Here is a 23,805-nt window from a genome sequence, read left to right as displayed (position 1 = left end):
TTTCATCCTGAAAAACGGTCCGTTTTTTGCGGATCCGTTGTTCCTGAAAATGTTTCCGTATGTCATCCGTATGTCATCCGTTTTTTGCGGATCCGCAAAAAACGGGAACATGTATACATTTCAATAATCAAATAAAGTTGTTTGGATTTCATTGAAAAAAAATTGAAAAAAAAAATAAATATTATTTTTGTTATGTGTTTCCAGGAACGGAATCCGCAAAAAACGGATGACATACGGAATGACATCCGAATGTCATCCGTTTTTTGCGGATCCATTGACTTTGTATTGTACCAGGATCCGATTTTTCAGGACAAGAATAGGACATGTTTTATATTTAAACGGACATGCGGAACGGAACAATGGAAACGGACAGCACACATTGTGCTGTCCGATTTTTTCCAGGACCCATTGAAAATGAATGGGTCCAGATCTGGTCCTGATCTGTTCCTGAAAAAACGGAACAGATCAGGAAAGAAAAAACGGACGTGTGAATGGACCCTAAGCCTGGCTTTATAACAGCAGTACTAGTCAAAAACTGAATAAACTGGGTGCAATCCCTCCAGGCCGTGGGTTCTAAGCTACACAGCCTGACAAAGGGTTAAAAAAAAAAGACACCCCACCCTCATCCTGCTTCCTGAACTTTGCTTGGGCTGAACTGTTAGGCCCTTTTCCCAAAGCCTGAGCGGAGCTCAGGGAAAATTGTTAGGGGGTTATTACACGTACTGAAGAAATAAAACATTAACTACCAACATATGCACAATTTATTTATTATTTCCATCATCAATTTTGTTGCAACCAAATATTAGCGTGATGTAAGAATTTATTAAAAGGCACTTGATCAGCTTAAAAGGACTAGGACAGAGAAGAAAAAAAAGGTTTATAAATAAGGATGGACTGTATGTGTGAAATTCAGTAGACAAAATAATGTTCTCGTAATCACTGCTCTTGTTCGAGGTACAAAACAACTTCAACGTAGTGTGACCAGTTCCTCCGAGGAAGTTGGGTGAATAGCAACAGTGTTATCAAAGTCTTTTTTGGTGGCTCCCATTTTGATAGCGACGGCAAATCCTTGCAACATTTCATCACATCCCAGTCCTTGCATGTGCAACCCTACAACCTAAAAGACAAAAGGCAAGTATAAGGCAGGGGACATACGGTATGTCTGAACTAGACGTGGCTGGTTTCTTCTTCCTGGTTCCACCTTGTAGCGGTGACTTGCCTTAGCCAGTGGTTGACTGAGCAGAAAAGCATTATAATGTGAGTATGACTTCTGAGTCATTTCCCCATAATTGTTCCCTGCTGGACAAACCCTTTAATGTGCTTCAGAAGGACGGATCAATCAATACGGGGTTAAAGAAGTTCCAACCTCACCTTTTCCTCCTTGTCAACGCAGACCAGCTTCATAACACATTTAGTTTTTCTTCTGGTTACGGCATGGTACATTGGTGAAAAAGACGTTGTGTAGATCTTAACATTCTCCCTACCCTTGGCTTTTACTGCTTCCTCTAAAACACACAAATTATAAATTATATTGCACAATAAGATTATAAACTTTAGAGATGATATGATCAATTTACTTTACATAATAGATGCTACACAGGGTTCATTGATACACAGTCTCTACTATACTGCCTGAACGGTATAAACGGAACTCTACACTGAAATACCTAAAGAGGTTTTCCAGAACTTAGATAATGATTGCTTATCCTCAGGATGGGTCATCAGTATCACATCGGTGACAGTCTGACACCCCGCACATCAGCTAGTTTGGGCAGCAACCGACCCTGCAAACTATATAGTGGACAGAAGGCTGCGTCCTCTGTGGGGGAATTAAGCTGCAGTGCCCTGGCATAGCCACTACACAGTGGGTAGAACCTTGTGTTTTTGTTTCTGTCCACTGTATTGTTTCTGGCATCGGTGGCTGCTCAAAACAGCTAATCAATGTTTTAAAAATGTTTTAAAAAAGAATATCCTATCCTTATTATTTAATAAACTTATCCACATATCCCACCTGTTGCGAGTGCCGTCCATTTATTTCATTTTTTAAGATACAGTATCTGTTCCATAAATTCAAGACACTAACCTATCAAATTGTACTTTCTCTAATCAATCCTTAATAAAGTTTGCTACGGTATTTCCACCACATCTACTAATTTTGACTCAGACCTTTTCAATTCTCTTGCTCAATATTCTACAAACAGGGGTAATATATTGCATTTTCTTTCACTGAAGCTTTTTCACCAAACAAATGCAGTAAATTACTGAACTCACCTCAATCTGGAAACCTAAAACCATATACAGACGTGGACAAAATTGTTGGTACCCTTTGGTCAATGAAAGAAAAAGTCACAATGGTCACAGAAATAACTTTAATCTGACAAAAGTAATAATAAATTAAAATTCTATAAATGTTAACCAATGAAAGTCAGACATTGTTTTTCAACCATGCTTCAACAGAATTATGTAAAAAAATAAACTCATGAAACAGGCATGGACAAAAATGATGGTACCCCTAACTTAATATTTTGTTGCGCAACCTTTTGAGGCAATCACTGCAATCAAACGCTTCCTGTAACTGTCAATGAGACATCTGCACCTCTCAGCAGGTATTTTGGCCCACTCCTCATGAGCAAACTGCTCCAGTTGTGTCCGGTTTGAAGGGTGCCTTTTCCAGACTGCATGTTTCAGCTCCTTCCAAAGATGCTCAATAGGATTGAGGTCAGGGCTCATAGAAGGCCACTTTAGAATAGTCCAATTTTTTCCTCTTAGCCATTCTTGGGTGTTTTTAGCGGTGTGTTTTGGGTCATTGTCCTGTTGCAAGACCCATGACCTGCGACTGAGACCAAGCTTTCTGACACTGGCTAGTACATTTCTCTCTAGAATTCCTTGATAGTCTTGAGATTTCATTGTACCCTGCACAGATTCAAGACACCCTGTGCCAGACGCAGCAAAGCAGCCCCAGAACATAACAGAGCCTCCTCCATGTTTCACAGTAGGGACAGTGTTCTTTTCTTGATATGCTTCATTTTTTCGTCTGTGAACATACAGCTGATGTGCCTTGGCAAAAACTTCGATTTTTGTCTCATCTGTCCACAGGACATTCTCCCAGAAGCTTTGTGGCTTGTCAACATGTAGTTTGGCATATTCCAGTCTTGCTTTTTTATGATTCGTTTTCAACAATGGTGTCCTCCTTGGTCGTCTCCCATGTAGTCCACTTTGGCTCAAACAACGACGGATGGTGCGATCTGACACTGATGTTCCTTGAGCATGAAGTTCACCTTGAATCTCTTTAGAAGTCTTTCTAGGCTCTTTTGTTACCATTCGGATTATCCGTCTCTTAGATTTGTCATCAATTTTCCTCCTGCGGCCACGTCCAGGGAGGTTGGCTACAGTCCCATGGATCTTAAACTTATGAATAATATGTGCAACTGTACTCACAGGAACATCTAGTTGCTTGGAGATGGTCTTATAGCCTTTACCTTTAACATGCTTGTCTATAATTTTCTTTCTGATCTCTTGAGACAGCTCTTTCCTTTGCTTCCTCTGGTCCATGTCGAGTGTGGTACACACCATATCACCAAACAACACAGTGATTACCTGGAGCCATATATATAGGCCCAATGGCTGATTACAAGGTTGTAGACACCTGTGATGCTAATTAGTGGACACACCTTGAATTAACATGTCCCTTTGGTCACATTATGTTCTGTGTTTTCTAGGGGTACCATCATTTTTGTCCATGCCTGTTTCATGAGTTTATTTTTTTACATAATTCTGTTGAAGCATGGTTGAAAAACAATGTCTGACTTTCATTGGTTAACATTTATAGAATTTTAATTTATTATTACTTTTGTCAGATTAAAGTTATTTCTGTGACCATTGTGACTTTTTCTTTCATTGACCAAAGGGTACCAACAATTTTGTCCACGTCTGTATAATCACCAATTTCCTCCCAGAACTTTTTGCCCAGTTCTGGCCCTGCTGATTAAAAACATACCGTTATTCTCACTATCCGTTGCTGCGTTTAGGAGAAATTAGGGCTTATGTTCTCTGAGGGCAGGCCCTAGCCCCTTGGTGCAGCTTAGCTCCTCCAGTCTGCTTCCCTGAACACTCCACCTCTGCTTAACTGACAGGACTAGATGTCCAGGTGGAGTGTCCAGGGAAGAAGAGACAAGTAGCTAAGATGCACTGCAGGGCTAGGTCCCACCCTCAATGCACTTAAGCCCTAAGTTGCATATTTTAAAAAACACTTATTTCTCCTAAACACAGTCATGGTTCGAGTGCAGAAAGGTAAGTTTTCATCAGCAATGTTGGCCTTGCCAGGTATTATGGCTGATTTAACAGGGCCGATCCTTTAGATGGCCTTTAAATATGCTCTATCTAAATGCTTTCATTAACATTTGCCTACTCCCCTACTCAAATTCTCACTAATTTTGTTCCACTCTAGACAACTTAATCCCCAAATCTTCTTCCCACTTCTTTATACAATCTAACTTAACATGTGGAGGACTGTTAACGGGAATCACCAGTTTTATGCTGCTAGGTCCTAACAACTCCAGCTTGATATTCATGAGCTACTGGCTTTCTCTGCCCCCTGTCACTGATTGACCATTTTTTCTAACTGAATTAGCAGCAGAGAAGTGGAGAAAGCCAGGAGCTCATGAATATTCAGGACTCATCGGCATGAGCTGAAGTTGTTCAATACAAGATTTTACCAAAATGGCTGAAACAATTAAAGAAAGCGACCCAGAATTCTGCTAAGGAGATCTGTCATTTGTTTATGCTGCACTCAGTTAGGACACCATAAAACTGGTGATGGATTCCCTTTAATATCCTCAAATATAAATGACACCATTCCTCAAAGGGTGTGATAAATATAACTTCTCCAACTAGGTCACCTCATTATTTCCCCTTTGACACACCTTTTTAACAAACCCGATCATTTGTAATAGTCTTACATATTCGCCAAGTGGGAATTCCCACTTTTCAATGTCATTTTCAATATTATCTATTGTTCCATTAACCAGAAATTGCTTAGGCCTCAAAGTCCTCATCCTTTTCCACCAACCAAAATTATCACCATCTAGACCAGGTTCAAAGAGATAGTTTTTGAAACCCATCACCAATGACTTCTGACCTGAATTTATATTTCTGACCATAGATCCAAAGAAAAATTGACCATCTCTATAAATCAGTTTGGTATCTTCTCCCAACTCCATAATATAGCATCCCATTTCAGTAGAAATATTAGATCCTCCTCTAGATCCCTCCACAGAGGCCTATTATTTTCAGCATTAGTTCTCTGCTTGTGCTGCCATATCATAATTTAGCAGATTGGATACCGACAGCCTGACCTCCTTTTTTGCTATGACTCCTCATAACTTTTCTAGAAACTCTTGGCTTAAAAGGAATCTTAAATGTTAAACATGGTGGTCTATCCTCAATAAGAGATACTTAAAAAAAAACATGGTACCCTATCTGCAGACAGCATGTTATAGAGCAGGATGAGGTGATTGATATATAGTTTTGTGGGATTAGCTCTCTGCTCATTCTGTCCTTAGGAGTCCTGTGGGCAGAGTCAGTCAATGATAGACAGCCTTTCCTGTATAAGTGTGCATACAAATATATCCGTCAATCGGTGAGTAATGATCACCCACAGTGTACATACAATGGTGTTAGCTTATACCACTTCTCACCTTCAGTAAGTCCCACAGTTCCTATTGGAGGATGGCTGAAGACCACTGTTGGAATGTTGTTATAGTCAAGCTTGGAATCCTCCTGCCCTTCAAACAATCGCTGAGCCAGTCTTCTTCCTGCTGCTATGGCAACTACAGCATAAAATATAAAATGCGTATGGATGAAAGTAATATGGCTCTTAAATCCAAAAACATTCCATATTGGGGTTCCTAATGTTAAATAATTGATGGTAACTGCTTAAATAAAAAAAGAAAAGTAACTGATACTCATCTCACCGATCCCCCACCACTACCATTCTGACTCTGTCAAGGTACACATTGCTCGCTAATTACTGCTCCCACCTCAGCATGCAGAACATGCCCTCTCAGCCAATCACTGGTCGCAGCAGAGACCCGCTTCTGCGAGTGACTGACAGAGCGCATTTCCAATATGTAGACATGGGAGTGGAGACAGCAGCGGAAACCCAAGGGATATGAAATATATAGTTTTTTTTATGTTTCTAAGCCATTCTGAGCTTGCTGCCATCATTTTTTTTTTTTACACTGGAATCCTCCCCCTTAAAGGGAACCTGTCATGTGGATATTTGATTATAATCTAACTAATTATATACAATCTAACTACTAAAAAGTGCCTTAGATGTATTCACTTACTGGTGTGACAGATGGTTACCTCATAATATACACAAAAAATGCCGCATGCTAATGAGCTGATTTGAGTCCAGCGTGATGTCATTGAGTCCAGCGTTTATTTAATTCAGAGCTATAGCCACTCCCCTGCCGATTCCTATAGAAACAATCTGTCAATCAGCAGCAGGGAGAGTCAGGAGCTCATGAATATTCATGACTCATCATTTTTAGCTGGAGCTTTTCAATACAAGATGTTGGCAGATTGACTGGGTCAATTAAAGAAAGTGACCCAGCATTTTGCTAAGAGAATCAGTCACTTATTTATGTTGCCCTTAGTTAGGACACCATAAAACTGGTGACAGGTTCCCTTTAAGCACTAGATTATTTTGGACCATCAGTATCAAGCAATGTTTTTTAACAACACATTCCCAGAGCTGTAACCGTTATTTTTCCATTGACAAAGCGGTATGATACCATGTTTTATGTGGGATGAGTTGTATTTTTGGCACCATTTTGAGCTACAAATAATTTGACTGATTTTCATTTTTTTTTTTTATGGGGGAGGGGAATGGGATAAAAACAGCAATTGTGCGATTTAAAATGCCATTTAAATAAGGTAACTTTTTTTTTTTACATGTTGCTACGACTGTGGTGGTAATATAGACTGTACTATTTGTTTAACTACTTATTTTTTATATTTTTTTAAGAATTTTGCCCTAAATGGGTGTTTTTTTAATAGCAGAATAGAACAGCAGTATCTAAAGGGTGTATCTCACAATGACTTATTTAACTACTTTTGAGATTCTATTAACTCATTAAATCATTTTGCAACCTATAGAAGATACTAAAATGCTGGGCACAATTTCATACAAAAATTCTATCTAAAACCATTTACATAAAAAACTGTAAAAATCATAGGTCCACTCAGAAGATGAGAAAGACAAGTGAGACACCTGGTACACAAAACCAGTTACTACCACGCACCTTTTAGAGACCAAGTGCCCAAACTGCAACCCAAAACCCACTTATTTATCGCAAAGTGCCAACACAGCAATTTAACCTGAATACCAATATAGTATATCTTCCATGTACTTTATCATTTAGCTATAATATCCTGCCTACATTCAATGCGCTGCCTGTGTCATTCATAGTGTATCCTGCGCTGATGAATGGCAGGAACAGTCTAAGGCATATTGGTACACCATAGACTTTTTCCAGGGCGTGGGTGCCCACAGGGCTCAGAGTGCCGCCTCTGGCTCCCGTGCCATAGGTTCGCCACCACTGGCCTAGGCCATAGCACCTAGGAATAGGAGACATGCTGGTAAGTAATACCAAATAGGTATACAGTAAACACTTAGTAGTCCTCCGACAACTATGCACACATAATATCCCATGAGGTGTAACATGGTATTTAATATACAGGGATATATAGTTTATGATCACCGGGGCAGGGCTAGAAGCTGCAGTGTGTTCTTTTTATTTTTATTATATGATCAGTCAACAGGAGGTCTGCGAGTGGTTAAAGGGAACCTGTCACCATCATCTTGGACTATTATCTGCAGTATTCCTGCAGATAATGATTTTCCTACGGCCCCCGGTTCCCCCGCTGTCAGTGCCCATAGCTGCACTGAAATACACAGTCTGGACTGCCGTGCACACACACAGGAGTCCTCTCCATTGTGTTAGCAAAAAACTGCAGTCTAAACTGTGTATTTCAGAGCAGCTTTGACAGCTGATAGTGGGCGAACCGAGGGTACAGGAAAATAAAAAATAAAGATCTACACATGTAGTATTGCAAATATAGTCCAAGGTCATTGACAGACAGATTCCCTTTAATGTGCATAAGTATTCACCCCCTAAAGTCAATACGGAAGCCACCTTGTAAGGTATGGCTCTATTAGCTTAGTACATATAGACACTGGGATTTTTACCCATTCTTTCAGGCAAAACTACTCTAAGTTAGAGGAGTTATCTTGGTGTACATCAGTCTTCAAGTCATGTCACAATTCTTGATTGGGTTGAGGTCTGGGCTTTGGCTGTTCCATTCCAAGACATTTAAATGTTTCCCCTCAAATCACTGCAGTGTAGCTTTAGCAGTATGTTTAGGGCCATCTTTCCTTCAGTCCTGACCAGTTTTCCAGCTGCTGCTGGTGAAAAGAATCTCCATAGCATAATGCAGCCACGGCCACGCTCCAGTGTGGGAATGGTAATCTTGGGGCGATTCCAAACGTCTTTCCTTATGCCTTTCTTTAATTGGGTTGTCAGAGTGAAATAAAAACGCATGCAGCAGCAGTAAATGTGATAAAATAGCTAAATATACTTACCATGGTAAGCAAAACTTAGCAATACTTAGCATTTTTCTACCGTAACAGTTCAGTCTGTCAAGCTCCAGTCCTGCAGAGTTTTACGTTCTGTGCGCACAGATTACCGGGCAGCCAATCACCGGCCTCATCGGTATATGGGACGTCACTGCTGGACCAGAGTGCAATGCTGGAATCAGCAGGGAAGAAACGTAGGTATCTCTTTTGTTATTTTATCACATTTACTGCTGCTGCCCAAGTTTTTATTCAACTCGGAGAACGCCTTGGCAATGGCTTTTTCTCTCCTCTCTTCCATAAAGCCCCACTGTGGAATACACCGTTTATAGTGGTCCGATGGGCAGGTACATCCATCTCCATTGTGGACCTTTGGAGCTCCTTCAGTGTTATCATTGGTTCCTTAGTTAAATCTCAGATTACTGTACTCCTTGCTTGGTCTGAGTTTTGGTGGGCATGCACTGTATGTATTAATAAAGATATGATGAGTTTTGTATGAAGTGGTGTTCATTATTCATCGAGATCTGGATTATTACATATGGGATTTCTAATCGTTTCTTTTTTTACTTCTTCATTCTTAATTTTCTAATCTTAACTTGACTTTTTGTCCCACTAGGGGACCAGAAGATGATCACTGTCATGAGACAATTTATAGGAAACCTAAGGGTTTGTTGCAGAAATGTTTGTGAAATTCACCTCATACATCTGAATAGGGTTGTTTTGGCTGCATGTGCATGGATTATTGCAAATACCCTCAGAACTATGTAACAGCGTCAGAAAATTCTGCATCAAACCTGCCACTTGTGCAATTATCTTAGGGTAGTAATAATAATAGCCAATGTAGCAGAGCTCGGGGGTACAGTAATTCAGCAGAACTGAGCTATTCTTACTTATAGATGCCTGTATCTTAAAGTGTCACTGTGTCATGATGATGGCACTTTAATGGCTTTGCCACTACTGTTCACAGGCCCGTAGTACTTGGAAATTTGACTATAAATGACCTTACCTGGTGTCAAAAGTGCTCTGCCACACACATCACCTACAGCATAAATTCCTTTCCGGCTGGTGTTCTGGAACTCATCTACCACAATATGGCCCTTCTCATCTAACTCAAGACCCTAAAAGAGGTTAAGGTGTTGACAAAGATTTGTACAAAAAATATTAGTAAAAAGGAATCAGCCCTTTTATACAAATTGCAAAATCATTGTAAAATAATATTATTAATACTAATCAGGTAACAACAAAGTAATATATGACAAAATACTATAAATACCAAACTAATATAAAGAAATGATGTTCATCATTTTCATATGCAGTCTTAAAAATGTAATACGGTATATACAGTGTCTTGCAAAAGTATTTACCCCCATTGACTTTTTTCGTGTTTCGTTTTGTTACTTTACAGCCTTAAGTTCAATGTTTTGTTAATCTGAATTTTATGTAAAGGATCAGAACACAATAGTCTAAGTTGGTGAAGTGAAATGAGAAATTATATAAATAGAACTATTGTTTAGAAATAGAAAACAGAAAATCGGCATGTGCGTATGTATTCACCCCCTTTGTTAGGAAGCCCATAAAAAGCTTTGGGGCAACTAATTACCTTCAGAAGTCACATAATTAGTGAAATGATGTCTACCTGTGTGCAATCTAAGTTTCACATGATCTGTCATTACATATACACACCTTTTTAAAAGGCCCCAGAGGCTACAACACCTAAGCAAGAGGCATCACTAACCAAACACTACCATAAAGACCAAGGAACTCTCCAAACAAGTAAGGGACAATGTTGTTGAGAAATACAAGTCAGGGTTAGGTTATAAAAAAAAAATATCCAAATCTTTGGTGATCCCCAGGAGCACCATCAAATTTATTATAACCAAATGAAAACAACATGGCACAACAGCAAACCTGCCAAGAGACGGCCGCCCACCAAAACTCAGGAGGGCATTAATCAGAGTGGCAGCACAGAGACCTAAGGTAACCCTGGAGGAGCTGCAGAGTTCTACAGCAGAGACTGGAGTATCTGTACATAGGACGACAAGAGGGCCGTACGCTCCATAGAGTTGGGCTTTATGGCAGAGTGGCCAGAAGAAAGCCATTACTTTTAGCTAAAAACAAAAAGGCACATTGTAAGTTTGTTAAAAGGCATGTGGGAGACTCCCAAAATCTATGGAGGAAGGGTGCTCTGGTCTGATGAGACAAAAATGTAACTTTTCGGCTATGTCTGGAGCACATCACCAAAAGAACACCATCCCCATAGTGAAACATGGTGGTGGCAGCATCATGCTGTGGGGATGTTTTTCAGCAGCCGGGACTGGGAAACTGGTCAGAGTTGAGGGAAAGCTGGATGGTGCTAAATACAGGGATATTGTGTTTGAGATAAGAGGGGAGGCAGATGCCAGATTATGTGTATTAGGCTGTACAACTAGCTGCTGAGCAGAAATTAGCGATAACCCGCATAATGTATCAAGCGAGGAAGGTGATTGCGTACCATTGGGTGGATCATGATCCTCCGGAGGTGGGGGAACTTGTTTGTAAGGTTCACACACTGTTACAAATGGAAAAAATACAGGGATATTCTTGATCAAAACCTGTCCCACTGTGTGCGTGATTTGAGGCTAGGACGGAGGTTCACCTTCCAGCAGGACAATGACCCCAAACACACTGCTAAGCAACACTTCAGTGGTTTAAGCGGAAACATGTAAATGTGTTGGAATGGCCTAGTCAAAGCCAAGATCTCAATCCAATAGAAAATCTGTGGTCAGACTTAAAGATTGCTGTTCACAAGTGCAAACCATCCAAATTAAGGAGCTGGAGCAGATTTGCAAGGAGGAATGGGCAAAAATCCCAGTGGTAAGATGTGGCAAGCTCATAGAGACTTATCCAAAGCGACTTGGAGCTGTGATTGTCGCAAAAGGTCGCTCTACAAAGTATTGACTTTAGGGGGGTGAATAGTTATGCACGTTGAATTTTTGTGTTTTTTTGTCCTAATTGTTGTTTGCTTCACAATAAAAAAAAAAAATTAAAAACATCTTTAAAGTTGTGGGCATGTTCTGTAAATTAAATTATGCAAATTCTCAAACAATCCATGTTAATTCCAGGTTGTGAGGCACCAAAACACGAAAAGCACTGTATTTCACATCTCTTCCCACTCTCTTCTTCACTATCCTTTGTATACAAAATATAACTTATTTATATAGGCATTAGGTTATATTCGCTTTTTTCTCTACAGTTCCATGCCAATTTTACCAGTTTCTCCAAGTTCAGATCCTCTGTGTTGGGGTCTCTTCCAATAGCCCACAGCAAACAGTCAACGTCTTGGATAGTTCTTACTGTTGGCTTGCGTCCTGGCACAGAGCACTGAACATTGATGTCTAGACCAGTTTTTGTCTTTTTAACGGATTTCACCTGTAGTAACACAGAACCATCAAATAAAATAGATTGTTCCAAGATTTAAAGTGTATCTGAGTAAAAAAAAAAAAAAAAAAAGTTTGCATAATGGCTGTGCTTCTTTGTACAATCATAACTGTGAAGGAACAATCGTTTTTTGGGCTTCCCTAAAGTCTTTTTTTAGCCATATTATTCCGTTTCAGTTGCACAGCTAGATGCATTTCACTCAGAAGAAGGGGGCATCTCCCTTCTGTGAAATCTGCCAGCACTGTACTGCTGAGACATCCTTTCCCTTACTTCCCACTATGTTTGTTTTCAGCTCTGGAGCTCACAGAACAGATAAGATAGGGGGAAATCACACTTAGGGCTCATGCACACAAACGTATTTTCTGCTTCCATTCCGTTTTTGATTTTTTTTGCGGACAGTGTGCGGAACCATTCACTTCAATGGGTCCGCAAAAACAACGGAAGGTACTCCCTTGGCATTCAGTTTCCGTATTTCCGTTCCGCAAAAAAGTAGTGCATGTCCTACTGTTGTCCGTAAATCACGGCCCGAGGCCTCATTTAAGTCAATGGGTCCACAAAAAATATGTAACACACGGAACACATCCGTATGTGATCTGTACTTTGTGGATCCATACTGTAGAAAGGCTATGCCCAGCCCACATTGCTCATGTGTTTGGTGATTAATAAGTTACTGTTTCCGTTTCCGATCCGCAAAAAATGGATCGCATACGGAAACCATACGGATATGTTTTGTGGAATAACGGAACGGAAGAGAAAAAAAAAACCTCAGATATGGAAAAACGGACCGCAAAACAACAACGGTCATGTGCATGAGCCCTTACAAAAAGGCAGGATACTCCTTTGAATTCAGAAGCAGTGTAGAAGCAGTTCTTTTATCAGGCTCAGGATCTCAGCTAGCTCTGACACTTCCTCTCAGACGCCTGTTATTAGGGACGGATCTTGCCTAACAACAGGCAGTGGACTGTAAGTCAGGTGGAAGTGAGACCCCTAGTGGCCATGACTTTACAGCTTTTTTTTCAGATGGATGCAGGCAGATTTTTTTTTTTAAAGTAATTTAGAAATTTGCTATTTACACCATTCTCTATTAAATGAAATGAGATTGTGTGAAAGCACAGTGACTCGTTAAACCCATCCACAGAATAAGTGATCCGTGGTCTGACCTCTGGGAATGAATGGAGCAGTCAAGCAAGAGTGGTGCTGCTCCATTTATTTCTATGTAACTGCCAAAGATTGCTGATCTTTTTATTAGGCTTCTCTTCAGCAGTCCCATAGAGCTAATCCTTGCTGCTGTTCCATTCATACGGGGAGACAAATGCAGCGGGTGCCCACCGATCAGACTCCTATCTTGTACAACCCCTTTAAACACTAGAGTTTGATTACAGGGGTAAATGTTTTCTGGGATCCATCAGGTCGTGCAAAGCTACCTTAATTACATAGTACATAATTGTAGGAGAATCTGGATTGGCCTCCCGGCAACCCGATCACATCATGCTCCTCTTCTGAAAATCCATCTTCTGCCAACCTTATGATGATGTTTACCAGGTTTCCAGCCTGGGATATGGAAGGGACGTTACTTCCACTGTGGACTGGGCCAGAACTATCTCCCTGGCGCATGCACAAACTCCTAAATCCACCCTATCTAGGCATGGACCAGGGAGGCAATTAGTTCTGGCCCCGTCTACTTTGTCCATAAACAGCTCACTTTCTTCCACTGGTTGTGTCTGGTATTGCAGCTTAGCTCCAATCATTTGAATGGCACAGAGCTGCAATACTGTTTCAGGATAAAGGTCCTACATAAGGCAGGTCATACGGTGGAATGAAGTCTTTATAAATTACCTGGGCATATTTCCAGATATCAACTCCTGCATTTTCAAGCTCTTCAGTGCAGTTTGCACTAATCATGGAATCAAATGTACGCAGCACCTGCAGTGATACACACATTACAAATGGCAGAACGTAACATCTACACATGAGCCTCTCCAAGATTTCTCCAAGAAAATACTGAATATTTATACCTTATCTTGACGAATTAACAATGCGGATTTTGATCCCAAAGCCGATAGAATCCCAGCTATCTCAACTGCAATGTAACCAGCCCCAACAATGACACTCCGCCTGGAAAAGGAACACCACTGCAGTCACTTGTATTACTTATATCAAGGGCAATATACAAACTACTGACAAGAGAAATGGTGACACAGTCACTGATTTATTTATACATTTCTAAGAGGAATAACAGAGGAATGGAACAAAGCAGAGTTGGTATGTTATGGGGTATACAGGTATTTACTAAGGTTGACATGTCAGGAGAGGTGACAGGGCCTCCTTAAGCACATCTGTTTGCAAGGCCAAAGGACTGATTTTGCTGCCTGTGGTCACTGGTGAACAGTGATGGTCAGTTCGCAGTGTTTGCCAGCGAACACATGCGGGCTGCCATCTTTAGTAAGGTAGACTCACCCGTCCGGTGATGCACAGGTAAGCCCTTACCGGTGTCTGTGCCGGGAGCTGGTCTGAAATCAAATGCAGTCACCGGAAGCAGGCAGTTCCGAGAACAGCCCGATGAAGGCCCCCGGCAGCGGTTCTCGGAACTGCCTGCATTTGATTTCAGACTGGCTCTCGACACAGGCACAGGTAAGGGCTCACCTGTGCATCGCCGGACGGGTGAGTCCACCTCACTAAAGATGGCAGCCAGCATGTGTACACTAGCGAACACTGCGAACTGACCATCACTGCTGGTGAATTTCTTTCCATGACTAATCAAACTAATGATTTGTAATAAAATGGGTTCAGTCAAGAAAATACATTAAAGTGAGTCTACTGGAAGAATACTGTGGGAGATTTATCAAACTAGTGTAAAGTAGAACTGTCTTAGTTGCCCATAGCAACCAATCAGATTTCCCCTTTCATTTTTCAGAGCTGCTTTGGAAAATGAAAGGTGGAAGGTGATTGGTTGCTATGGGCACCTAAGCCAGTTCTACTTTACACCAGTTTGATAAATCTCCCCCATTGTTGCTAAACTACTCCCAAACCTTGGTAGGCACAAAAATCTTTGAAAGTAGTTGGCAAGTGTCCCGGGGTGGTCCTAATAGCATTATGCCATTACTGACAGCCTCAACCATTTGCCACATCACTGGTATCCACGTGCACCATTCGTGCCCGGGCCTGCATGGCACTTGCCAATTTCTTCTCTGCAATAAAATAATGATCAACCACTATAATGGTATGTGTGCACATGTAGTACCAGGGCAGCACACGGTGGCTCTGTGTTTAGCACTGGTGCCTTGCAGCGCTGGGGTCCTAGGTCCAAATCCGCATGGAGTTTGTATGTTCTCCCCATGTTTGCGTGGGGTTCCTCCGGTTTCCTCCCACACACCAAAGACATGCTGATAGGGAACTTAGATTGTGAGCTCCATTGGGGACAGCCTGATGCTAATGTCTGTAAAGTGCTGCGGAATATAGTAGTGCTATATAAGTGAGTATAATAAATAAAGTACGGTACCCTCACTAGGCATAAATGTTCTGACAGCCTCCCTTTAACTGGTCACAAATACTGTTACATCTATGACAGGCAGAGGGACAGCTACAGCAACTGCCCAAAGTAGGCAGTAAAGATCTCAGGTTCTTGGACTACTGTGAATTAGAAGGGATTGTCTAGCCTGTAAAATGTTTTAGAGAATTATCAGATTGGCTAAAAAAACCAAAAAAAAAAAAAAAAAAAAAACCAAAAAAAAAAAACTTAACTTTCCAGGTTCCCTCTCCAGTCACTAGGTCCTTCTCAAAAATGGAAATATAACTGCTCACCCAATCAATTAATGCAGCGGTGGCCCACCTCAGCCAGTCAAACAGTCTCATTACCATGGTCGAGAGGAAGTAGAGACAGACGGCGGAACAGGTAAATGTCACAGAAGAGGAACAGTGGGGGGTCGGATTTTAAGCTTCTCTGATCATGAAAAAAAATATTAAGGAGAAATTTGAGTTTTATGTGGAATGAAGCTTCATATGGTTTCTGAAATCATGGCAGCTGATGTTTGAGCTCTCTCAATATGAGGCCTCCTGCACGTGACCGTATTTGTTTTGCAGTCTGCAGATCACGGATCTGCAAAATACAGATACGGTCCGTGTGCATCCCACAATTTACGGATATGGTCTGTGCACTACTCTTTTCTATCCTGCAGAGTTCTGCAACATAACTATATCTTTTTTTTTTTTACGATGAAACCCAGTGGTGATGGACACCAGTCAATGGCATCAGTCGGAGGCATCCATTCAATGTGTATATGTTAAACGTAGGACAAAAACGTGCTGTGAACCCAGCCTAAGATCACCATGTGCTGTCTGGCTAAAAGCTGCCATATCATTGGTGTCCATATGTCATTAATGGCCTCCACCGTAAATCATAATGTATACCTGGGCAACTCTTCAAGCTCAAAAAATCCATCACTTGTGATTCCCAAACTGGCTCCTTAAAAAGAAAAGAAAAATCTGTGATTTCACATATGACAGACATGGATTGTGAACTGAAAACAGTGCAACTCAACTAACACATGGAATGAGCATCTGACTATAGTATAACTTCACTGTTTCTGGAAACCACAAGGAGATACTAAGCAACACAATGAGATGTGTCACTGACACAGGATACACCTATGAATACATACAAATGTGAATCCTGCAAATATGGTTGACACCTGGCAAGCGGGAATGAGCAAATGAACAAACTACATTTAAGAAGTGCAGGTCACCCAGATGCATTAGGGCCAAATTCATAGGAAACTCATAGAAATATGGGGAGAATATACAAATTCTATTTAGATGTTGCCTCTGGTTGGACTCAAAATACTGTGTGGTTTGGGAAAACGAGGAATGCCTGAAACAGATCTCCCTCCAAGGTAGCACCAGCCTACCAACCATCATAGTTCCACATTTTACACTTTATAGATAAAAAGATACTTTAGCTGTTATGCATCAATATTAAACATAGAAAGCAATGATTAAAGAATGGCTGTGTCTACAGCACCTGTGCAGACATAGGTGTCTCCATAGTTATGGTCTACAAAACCAGATCCTAAAGCCATGTGACACTTCTATCTGCTCTTGGGGGACAGGAGTAACACATGATACAGGATTTGACTGTGCATGGGTTTCTTTAAGCATATAAACATGGAGACCTAGAGGTCTGCACAGCTGTAACACAAAATGGTAGGAATAAAACAGTGGTTTGAAAAGCGTACATCCCTCAAAAGGGTTGTCTCACCTTAAACATTGGTGGCATACCGCTAGGGTAGTGTATGCCACCAATGGCAGATCGGTGCGAGTTCCAGAGGGGTCTCTAGAACAGAGCATACAAAGTTTGGGAGAACACACCACGCATTGACGACCACCCTCTCGCTGACCAATTTCAGCAGTTTTATAGAAGTGAATGGAGCGGTGACCACACTTGGGCAGAGCACTCTACATTCATTTCTATGGGACTTCCAAAATTAGGCAAGTGCGCCACTTCTCTATGAAATGTATAGAAGGTGGCTGCACATGTGCAATGCTCTCTCCCAAACGTTGGGCAATCATTTCTAGAGATAAGTGTGGGTCCCAGAATTGGGACCCGCGTCTGTCTGACACTGGTGGCATATCCTGGAGTTATGCCACCAATGTTCATGGTGAGACAACCCCTTTAATATGCAGCTGCTTACCTGGAACCTCTGTGTCCGATGGCATGGTGGGTTTACCCCCTGTAGCAATTAGAATGTGTGGGGCGGTGTATTTTTTACCATTCACTTCCAGTGTCGGTTCGGGGTCAGATGTAAAGGTTGCATGACCTCTGATAATTTCTATTTGTGCCTATGTTAAACAGAAGGAAAATGTAGTATTTGGTCCCATGCAGAACATTGTCTTTTCCTATGCTGGGCAATAACATTTGTTACACTGTCATTACATGTCACTCTATAATCAAATGTTGCCCAGGTGAATATATACAATCAGCTCTATCTATATGTTACAAGTCTCTTTTCATTGACAAGAATCACATTTATCTGTATTACCATTTGTGAAGCCCATCAGTAGATGTTGGTTTTCCATCACAGATGGACGGTGATATCTCTAGGCCGCTGAATGGCCAAAAACATATGAGCACATTGATCAGTGCTTCTTGGAACATCTCACTCCAACACCATTAACGTTATTATGGGGATGGTTCTCCATGTCCTCCACTGTTTTAGGAAGATCAGCTAGCAGATGTTTGAATACGGTTGTGAGAATCTGGATCCACTGAACCCAAAGAGCATAAGGGCTTGTTCACACGACCGTATGGCTTTTTTAGTGTTTTGTGGGCCGATTTTAACGGATCCGTTTTTCAGTTTTTTGTTTCAGTAGTGTTTCCGGTTCCATTCCGTTTTTCCGTATGGCATATACAGTATTCAGTAATTACATAGAAAAAAAATTGGGCTGGGCATAACATTTTCAATAGATGGTTCTGCAAAAACGGAACGGATACGGAAGACATACAGAATACATTGACTTGAATGGAGCCATGGAACTTGATTTGCGGGCAATAATAGGACATGTTCTATCTTTGAACGGAACGGAAAAACGGGAATATGGAAACGGAATGCACACGGAGTACATTCAGGGTTTTTTTCGGAACAATTAAAATGAATGGTTCCGTATACGGACCGTATACTGAACTAAAAAAACGTCCCGTATACGGAACGCAAAAATCGTTCGTGTGAACGAGCCCTTAGCAAGATGGCCAATAATTCCTGCCTTAAGATCCCCACACATTAGTATATTGCCGGCCAAACCCACAGAGAATGGCGGGTTCAGCCGACAGATTAAGGTGTCTGGGGAGCTCCTGATTCCCCATGACAGATGATGTCAGGGGACGGAAGGATCGGGCGAAGTTAGTATTTTCACCTGGTCCTTTTGTTATCCTGGGAGATAAGCCGCCACCAGAAGTGTCTGATGGCGGCTTTCTCTCATTTAAATACTACACATTTGGCTGTACGTGTATGGGAAAGTTGGGAGGGAGTCAAGAGAGGTAGCTGTTGGCCGGACAATCATTCAGCCGACAGCTATTAAATGTCTATGGCAGCCTTAACACCCAACATTGCACTGCAGTCAGTGAATACGTATGGCGAATGTGCACAAAAAGCTCCCAGCATGGACGCCACATGTAGCAATAGGCCCCCATTCACCCTGTGCTTTCCACCTAAAACAAAATGTTTACTGTTATACATAGTACCAATGTATAGCCAAAATGCAATGTAATTTGTCAGGCTGACAAATGGTGACATGACTTATCACTCCAGGTAATGCGTTTCCATTGTTCCAGGGTCCAATGCTCCAGCACTTGGCTTTGTGCATAGGACGAAGTTATTGGGCCTCCAAATTCATGGAGCTCAGAATCAAATTTTGTGCTGCTGTTGCCTCCAGAGGTAGTTTGGGACCTCTTTTATTTTACATGCTATAGCCATGGATGATTATCCTATTTAATGAGCTTGTTGTGATAATAGCAGCACTTACTATTTTTTAAATCAAATCATTTTTATTGATCACTTATAGTGAACATTTTCAGTAATCTGATCCACATTACACTATAATACAAAACACAGTAATGTAAAATACCATAGTACATCTACAGGTGTCAGACCAATGCGACAATGGACAACGTACATAATCCAGCATAATTGCATTGGTATACAGATTACATTTGCAAAACCAGACATGGTACAAACCAAATCAAGTCAAAGCCTATTTAGCAGAGCAATGAATGGGGAGATCTCTGGATCCATGTGAGGTACAGGGCTGGTTCTAGCTTTGTTATGTACTATATGATCTCTGATTTTCATTTTTTACATTAGTCATGGGATAACTCCTTTAATCTAAAAGGCATCTGTCAGCAGATTTGTACCTATGAAACTGGCTCATCTGTGAGGCTACTTTCACACTTGCGCTTGATCGGATCCGTTCTGAACGGATCCGATCACATTAATGCAGACGGTGGCTCCGTTCAGTACGGATCCGTCTGCATTAATAACTTTAAAAAAATTCGCAAGTGCGCAAGTAGCCTGAGCGGATCCGTTCAGACTTTCAATGTAAAGTCAATGGGGGACGGATCCGCTTGAAGATTGAGCATATGGTGACATCTTCAAGCGGATCCGTTCCCATTGACTTACATTGTAAGTCTGAACGGATCCGCACGCCTCCGCACGGCCAGGCGGACACCCGAACGCTGCAAGCAGCGTTCAGCTGTCCGCCTGTCCGTGCGGAGGCTGAACGCCGCCAGACTGATGCAGTCTGAGCGGATCCGCATCCATTCAGACTGCATCAGGGCTGGACGGAGGCGTTCGGGTCCGCTCGTGAGCCCCTTCAAACGGAACTCACGAGCGGACCGACGAACGCTAGTGTGAAAGTAGCCTTACATGTGCACTTGGCAGCTGAAGGCATCTGTGTTGGTCTTATGTTAATATGTGTCCACATTGCTGAGAAAAAGTATGATTTAATATATGTAAATAAGCCTCTAGGAGCAATAGGGGAGTTGTCATCACAACTAGAGGCTCTGCTCTCTCTGCAACTGCCGCACCCTTTACACTTTGATAGACAGGGCCAGACAGCTGTTTATCATACAGACAAAAGAAATGTATTGTTGTAATCGGCATGATGAGCCCTACCAACCAGACAGAACCTTTTTAAAGGAGAAATCGAGTCTTTGGATATTTCATGGATACATGTGAGAACATCATATTGATGCAATGTGTGATTTTTGCACAAAATATAATTCCAGTACAAACAAGCTTTAGAGAGATAAAAACCCTTCTGCACTGCTCAGAGATTTCTCTTACACAGTCATTAATAATTATGCCACATGGCTGGTCATACACATCAGATAAATGTCGGGAGATCCCGCCAATTTTGGCAAAACCGGCTGACCATTTAATATGTATGGGGGGCCTCTAGACTCTCCTTCTGATTGCAGATGTTGGATGAGAAGGATCAGGCAGTTGGATTTCAACATGTCTGATTGTTTTGTTCTTCGTCTGGGAGCAGTTTTCTCATGCACACTCGACCGAGCCCAGCATACATGTGAAAGGAACGGTCAGGAGAGATAGCCGTCAGCTGTCTTATGGGTATGGCCAGCCTTAATGGGTTGCTCATTTCATATACATCTGCTTTTTGTTTTTCCATTTAGACTCTCCTGGCCTGTTTTCACCATATAAACAAATTTAAAAAAAAATTCACATCCTGTATGTAGCACTTCCTGTTGCTGTATCTAACCAAACCCATGATGCACTTCTCTCTCTGCCACAGCTCCAGCACCGCCCCTAACACCCAGCTAGTTTATAACTCCTCATCACAGGATATAAAAGAGTTGCATGGACATAGTTATGGTGACCACTACCCATAACGGAAGATAGGAGCAATAAAAAGGTAAAATAAAGCTATTGCTATATTACAGCTACCTTCTGAAATTATTATTTTAACCCCTTCAGGACCTTGCCATTTTTCACCTTAACCACTTCAGCCCCGCTAGGTGAAACCCCCTTCATGACCAGAGCACTTTTTACACTTCGGCACTACACTCCTTTCACCGTTTATCGCTCGGTCATGCAACTTACCACCAAAATGAATTTTACCTCCTTTTCTTCTCACTAATGGAGCTTTCATTTGGTGGTATTTTATTGCTGCTGACATTTTAACTTTTTTTGTTATTAATCAAAATGTAACGATTTTTTGGCAAAAAAATGACATTTTTCACTTTCAGCTGTAAAATTTTGCAAAAAAAACGACATCCATATATAAATTTTTCGCCAAATTTATTGTTCTACATGTCTTTGATAAAAAAAAAATGTTTGGGCAAAAAAAAATGGTTTGGGTAAAAGTTATAGCATTTACAAACTATGGTACAAAAATGTGAATTTCCGCTTTTTGAAACAGCTCTGACTTTCTGAGCACCTGTCATGATTCCTGAGGTTCTACAATGCCCAAACAGTAGAAAACCCCCACAAATGACCCCATTTCGGAAAGTAGACACCCTAAGGTATTCGCTGATGGGCATAGTGAGTTCATAGAACTTTTTATTTTTTGTCACAAGTTAGCGGAAAATGATGATTTTTTTTTTCTCTTTTTTCCTTACAAAGTCTCATATTCCACTAACTTGCGACAAAAAATAAAAAATTCTAGGAACTCGCCATGCCCCTCACGGAATACCTTGGGGTGTCTTCTTTCCAAAATGGGGTCACTTGTGGCGTAGTTATACTGCCCTGGCAATTTAGGGGCCCAAATGTGTGAGAAGTACTTTGCAATCAAAATCTGTAAAAAATGGCCTGCAAAATCTGAAAGGTGCACTTTGGAATATGTGCCCCTTTGCCCACCTTGGCAGCAAAAAAGTGTCACACATCTGGTATCGCCGTACTCAGGAGAAGTTGGGGAATGTGTTTTGGGGTGTCATTTTACATATACCCATGCTGGATGAGAGAAATATCTTGGCAAAAGACAACTTTTCCCATTTTTTTATACAAAGTTGGCATTTGACCAAGATATTTTTCTCACCCAGCATGGGTATATGTAAAATGACACCCCAAAACACATTCCCCAACTTCTCCTGAGTATGGCGATACCAGATGTGTGACACTTTTTTGCTGCCAAGGTGGGCAAAGGGGCACATATTCCAAAGTGCACCTTTTGGATTTCACCGGTCATTTTTTACACATTTTGATTGCAAAGTTCTTCTCACACATTTGGGCCCCTAAATTGCCAGGGCAGTATAACTACGCCACAAGTGACCCCATTTTGGAAAGAAGACACCCCAAGGTATTCTGTGAGGGGCATGGCGAGTTCCTAGAATTTTTTTTTTCTCGCAAGTTAGTGGAATATGAGACTTTGTAAGGAAAAAAGAAAAAAAAAGAAAAATCATCATTTTCCGCTAACTTGTGACAAAAAATAAAAAATTCTAGGAACTCGCCGTGCCCCTCACGGAATACCTTGGGGTGTCTTCTTTCCAAAATGGGGTCACTTGTGGCGTAGTTATACTGCCCTGGCAATTTAGGGGCCCAAATGTGTAAGAAGTACCTTGCAATCAAAATCTGTAAAAAATGGCCGGTGAAATCCGAAAGGTGCACTTTGGAATATGTGCCCCTTTGCCCACCTTGGCTGCAAAAAAGTGTCACACATGTGGTATCGCCGTACTCAGGAGAAGTTGGGGAATGTGTTTTGGGGTGCTATTTGACATATAACCATGCTGGGTGAGAGAAATATCTTGGCAAAAGACAACTTTTCCTATTTTTTTATACAAAGTTGGCATTTGACCAAGATATTTTTCTCACCCAGCATGGGTATATGTAAAATGACACCCCAAAACACATTCCACAACTTCTCCTGAGTACGGCGATACCAGATGTGTCACACTTTTTTGCAGCCTAGATGCGCAAAGGGGCCCAAATTCCTTTTAGGAGGGCATTTTTAGATATTTGGATCCCAGACTTCTTCTCACACTTTCGGGCCCCTAAAAAGCCAGGGCAGTATAAATACCCCACATGTGACCCCACTTTGGAAAGAAGACACCCCAAGGTATTCAATGAGGGGCCTGGCGAGTTCCTAGAAATTTTTTATTTTTTGCATAAGTTAGCGGAAATTGATTTTTTTGGTTTTTTTCTCACAAAGTCTCACTTTCCGCTAACTTAGGACAAAAATTTCAATCTTTCATGGACTCAATATGCCCCTCACGGAATACCTTGGGGTGTCTTCTTTCCGAAATGGGG

The 23,805-nt window shown here is 41.4% G+C and overlaps 1 protein-coding gene across 1 annotated transcript in view; it reads right to left on the bottom strand.

The window, feature by feature from the left end:
- Positions 1-743: 743 nt before the first annotated feature.
- Positions 744-23,805, bottom strand: part of GSR (glutathione-disulfide reductase) — a 41,355-nt gene continuing 18,293 nt past the window's right edge. The window contains exons 5-13 of the mRNA XM_044304503.1: positions 17,743-17,890; positions 16,463-16,517; positions 14,071-14,170; positions 13,892-13,978; positions 11,888-12,046; positions 9,645-9,756; positions 5,697-5,828; positions 1,372-1,505; positions 744-1,117 (exon numbers count right to left, since the gene is read on the bottom strand). Of these exons, the coding sequence (XP_044160438.1) occupies positions 968-1,117; positions 1,372-1,505; positions 5,697-5,828; positions 9,645-9,756; positions 11,888-12,046; positions 13,892-13,978; positions 14,071-14,170; positions 16,463-16,517; positions 17,743-17,890 (1,077 nt within the window). The 3' untranslated portion in view covers positions 744-967. The remainder of the gene's footprint in view (positions 1,118-1,371; positions 1,506-5,696; positions 5,829-9,644; positions 9,757-11,887; positions 12,047-13,891; positions 13,979-14,070; positions 14,171-16,462; positions 16,518-17,742; positions 17,891-23,805) is intronic.

The sequence above is a fragment of the Bufo gargarizans genome, chromosome 1 (assembly GCF_014858855.1).
Source record: "Bufo gargarizans isolate SCDJY-AF-19 chromosome 1, ASM1485885v1, whole genome shotgun sequence".
NCBI classification, from domain to species: Eukaryota; Metazoa; Chordata; class Amphibia; order Anura; family Bufonidae; genus Bufo; species Bufo gargarizans.
Note: the sequence above shows the minus strand (reverse complement) of the source record. Positions and strands in the feature narration are given on the sequence as shown.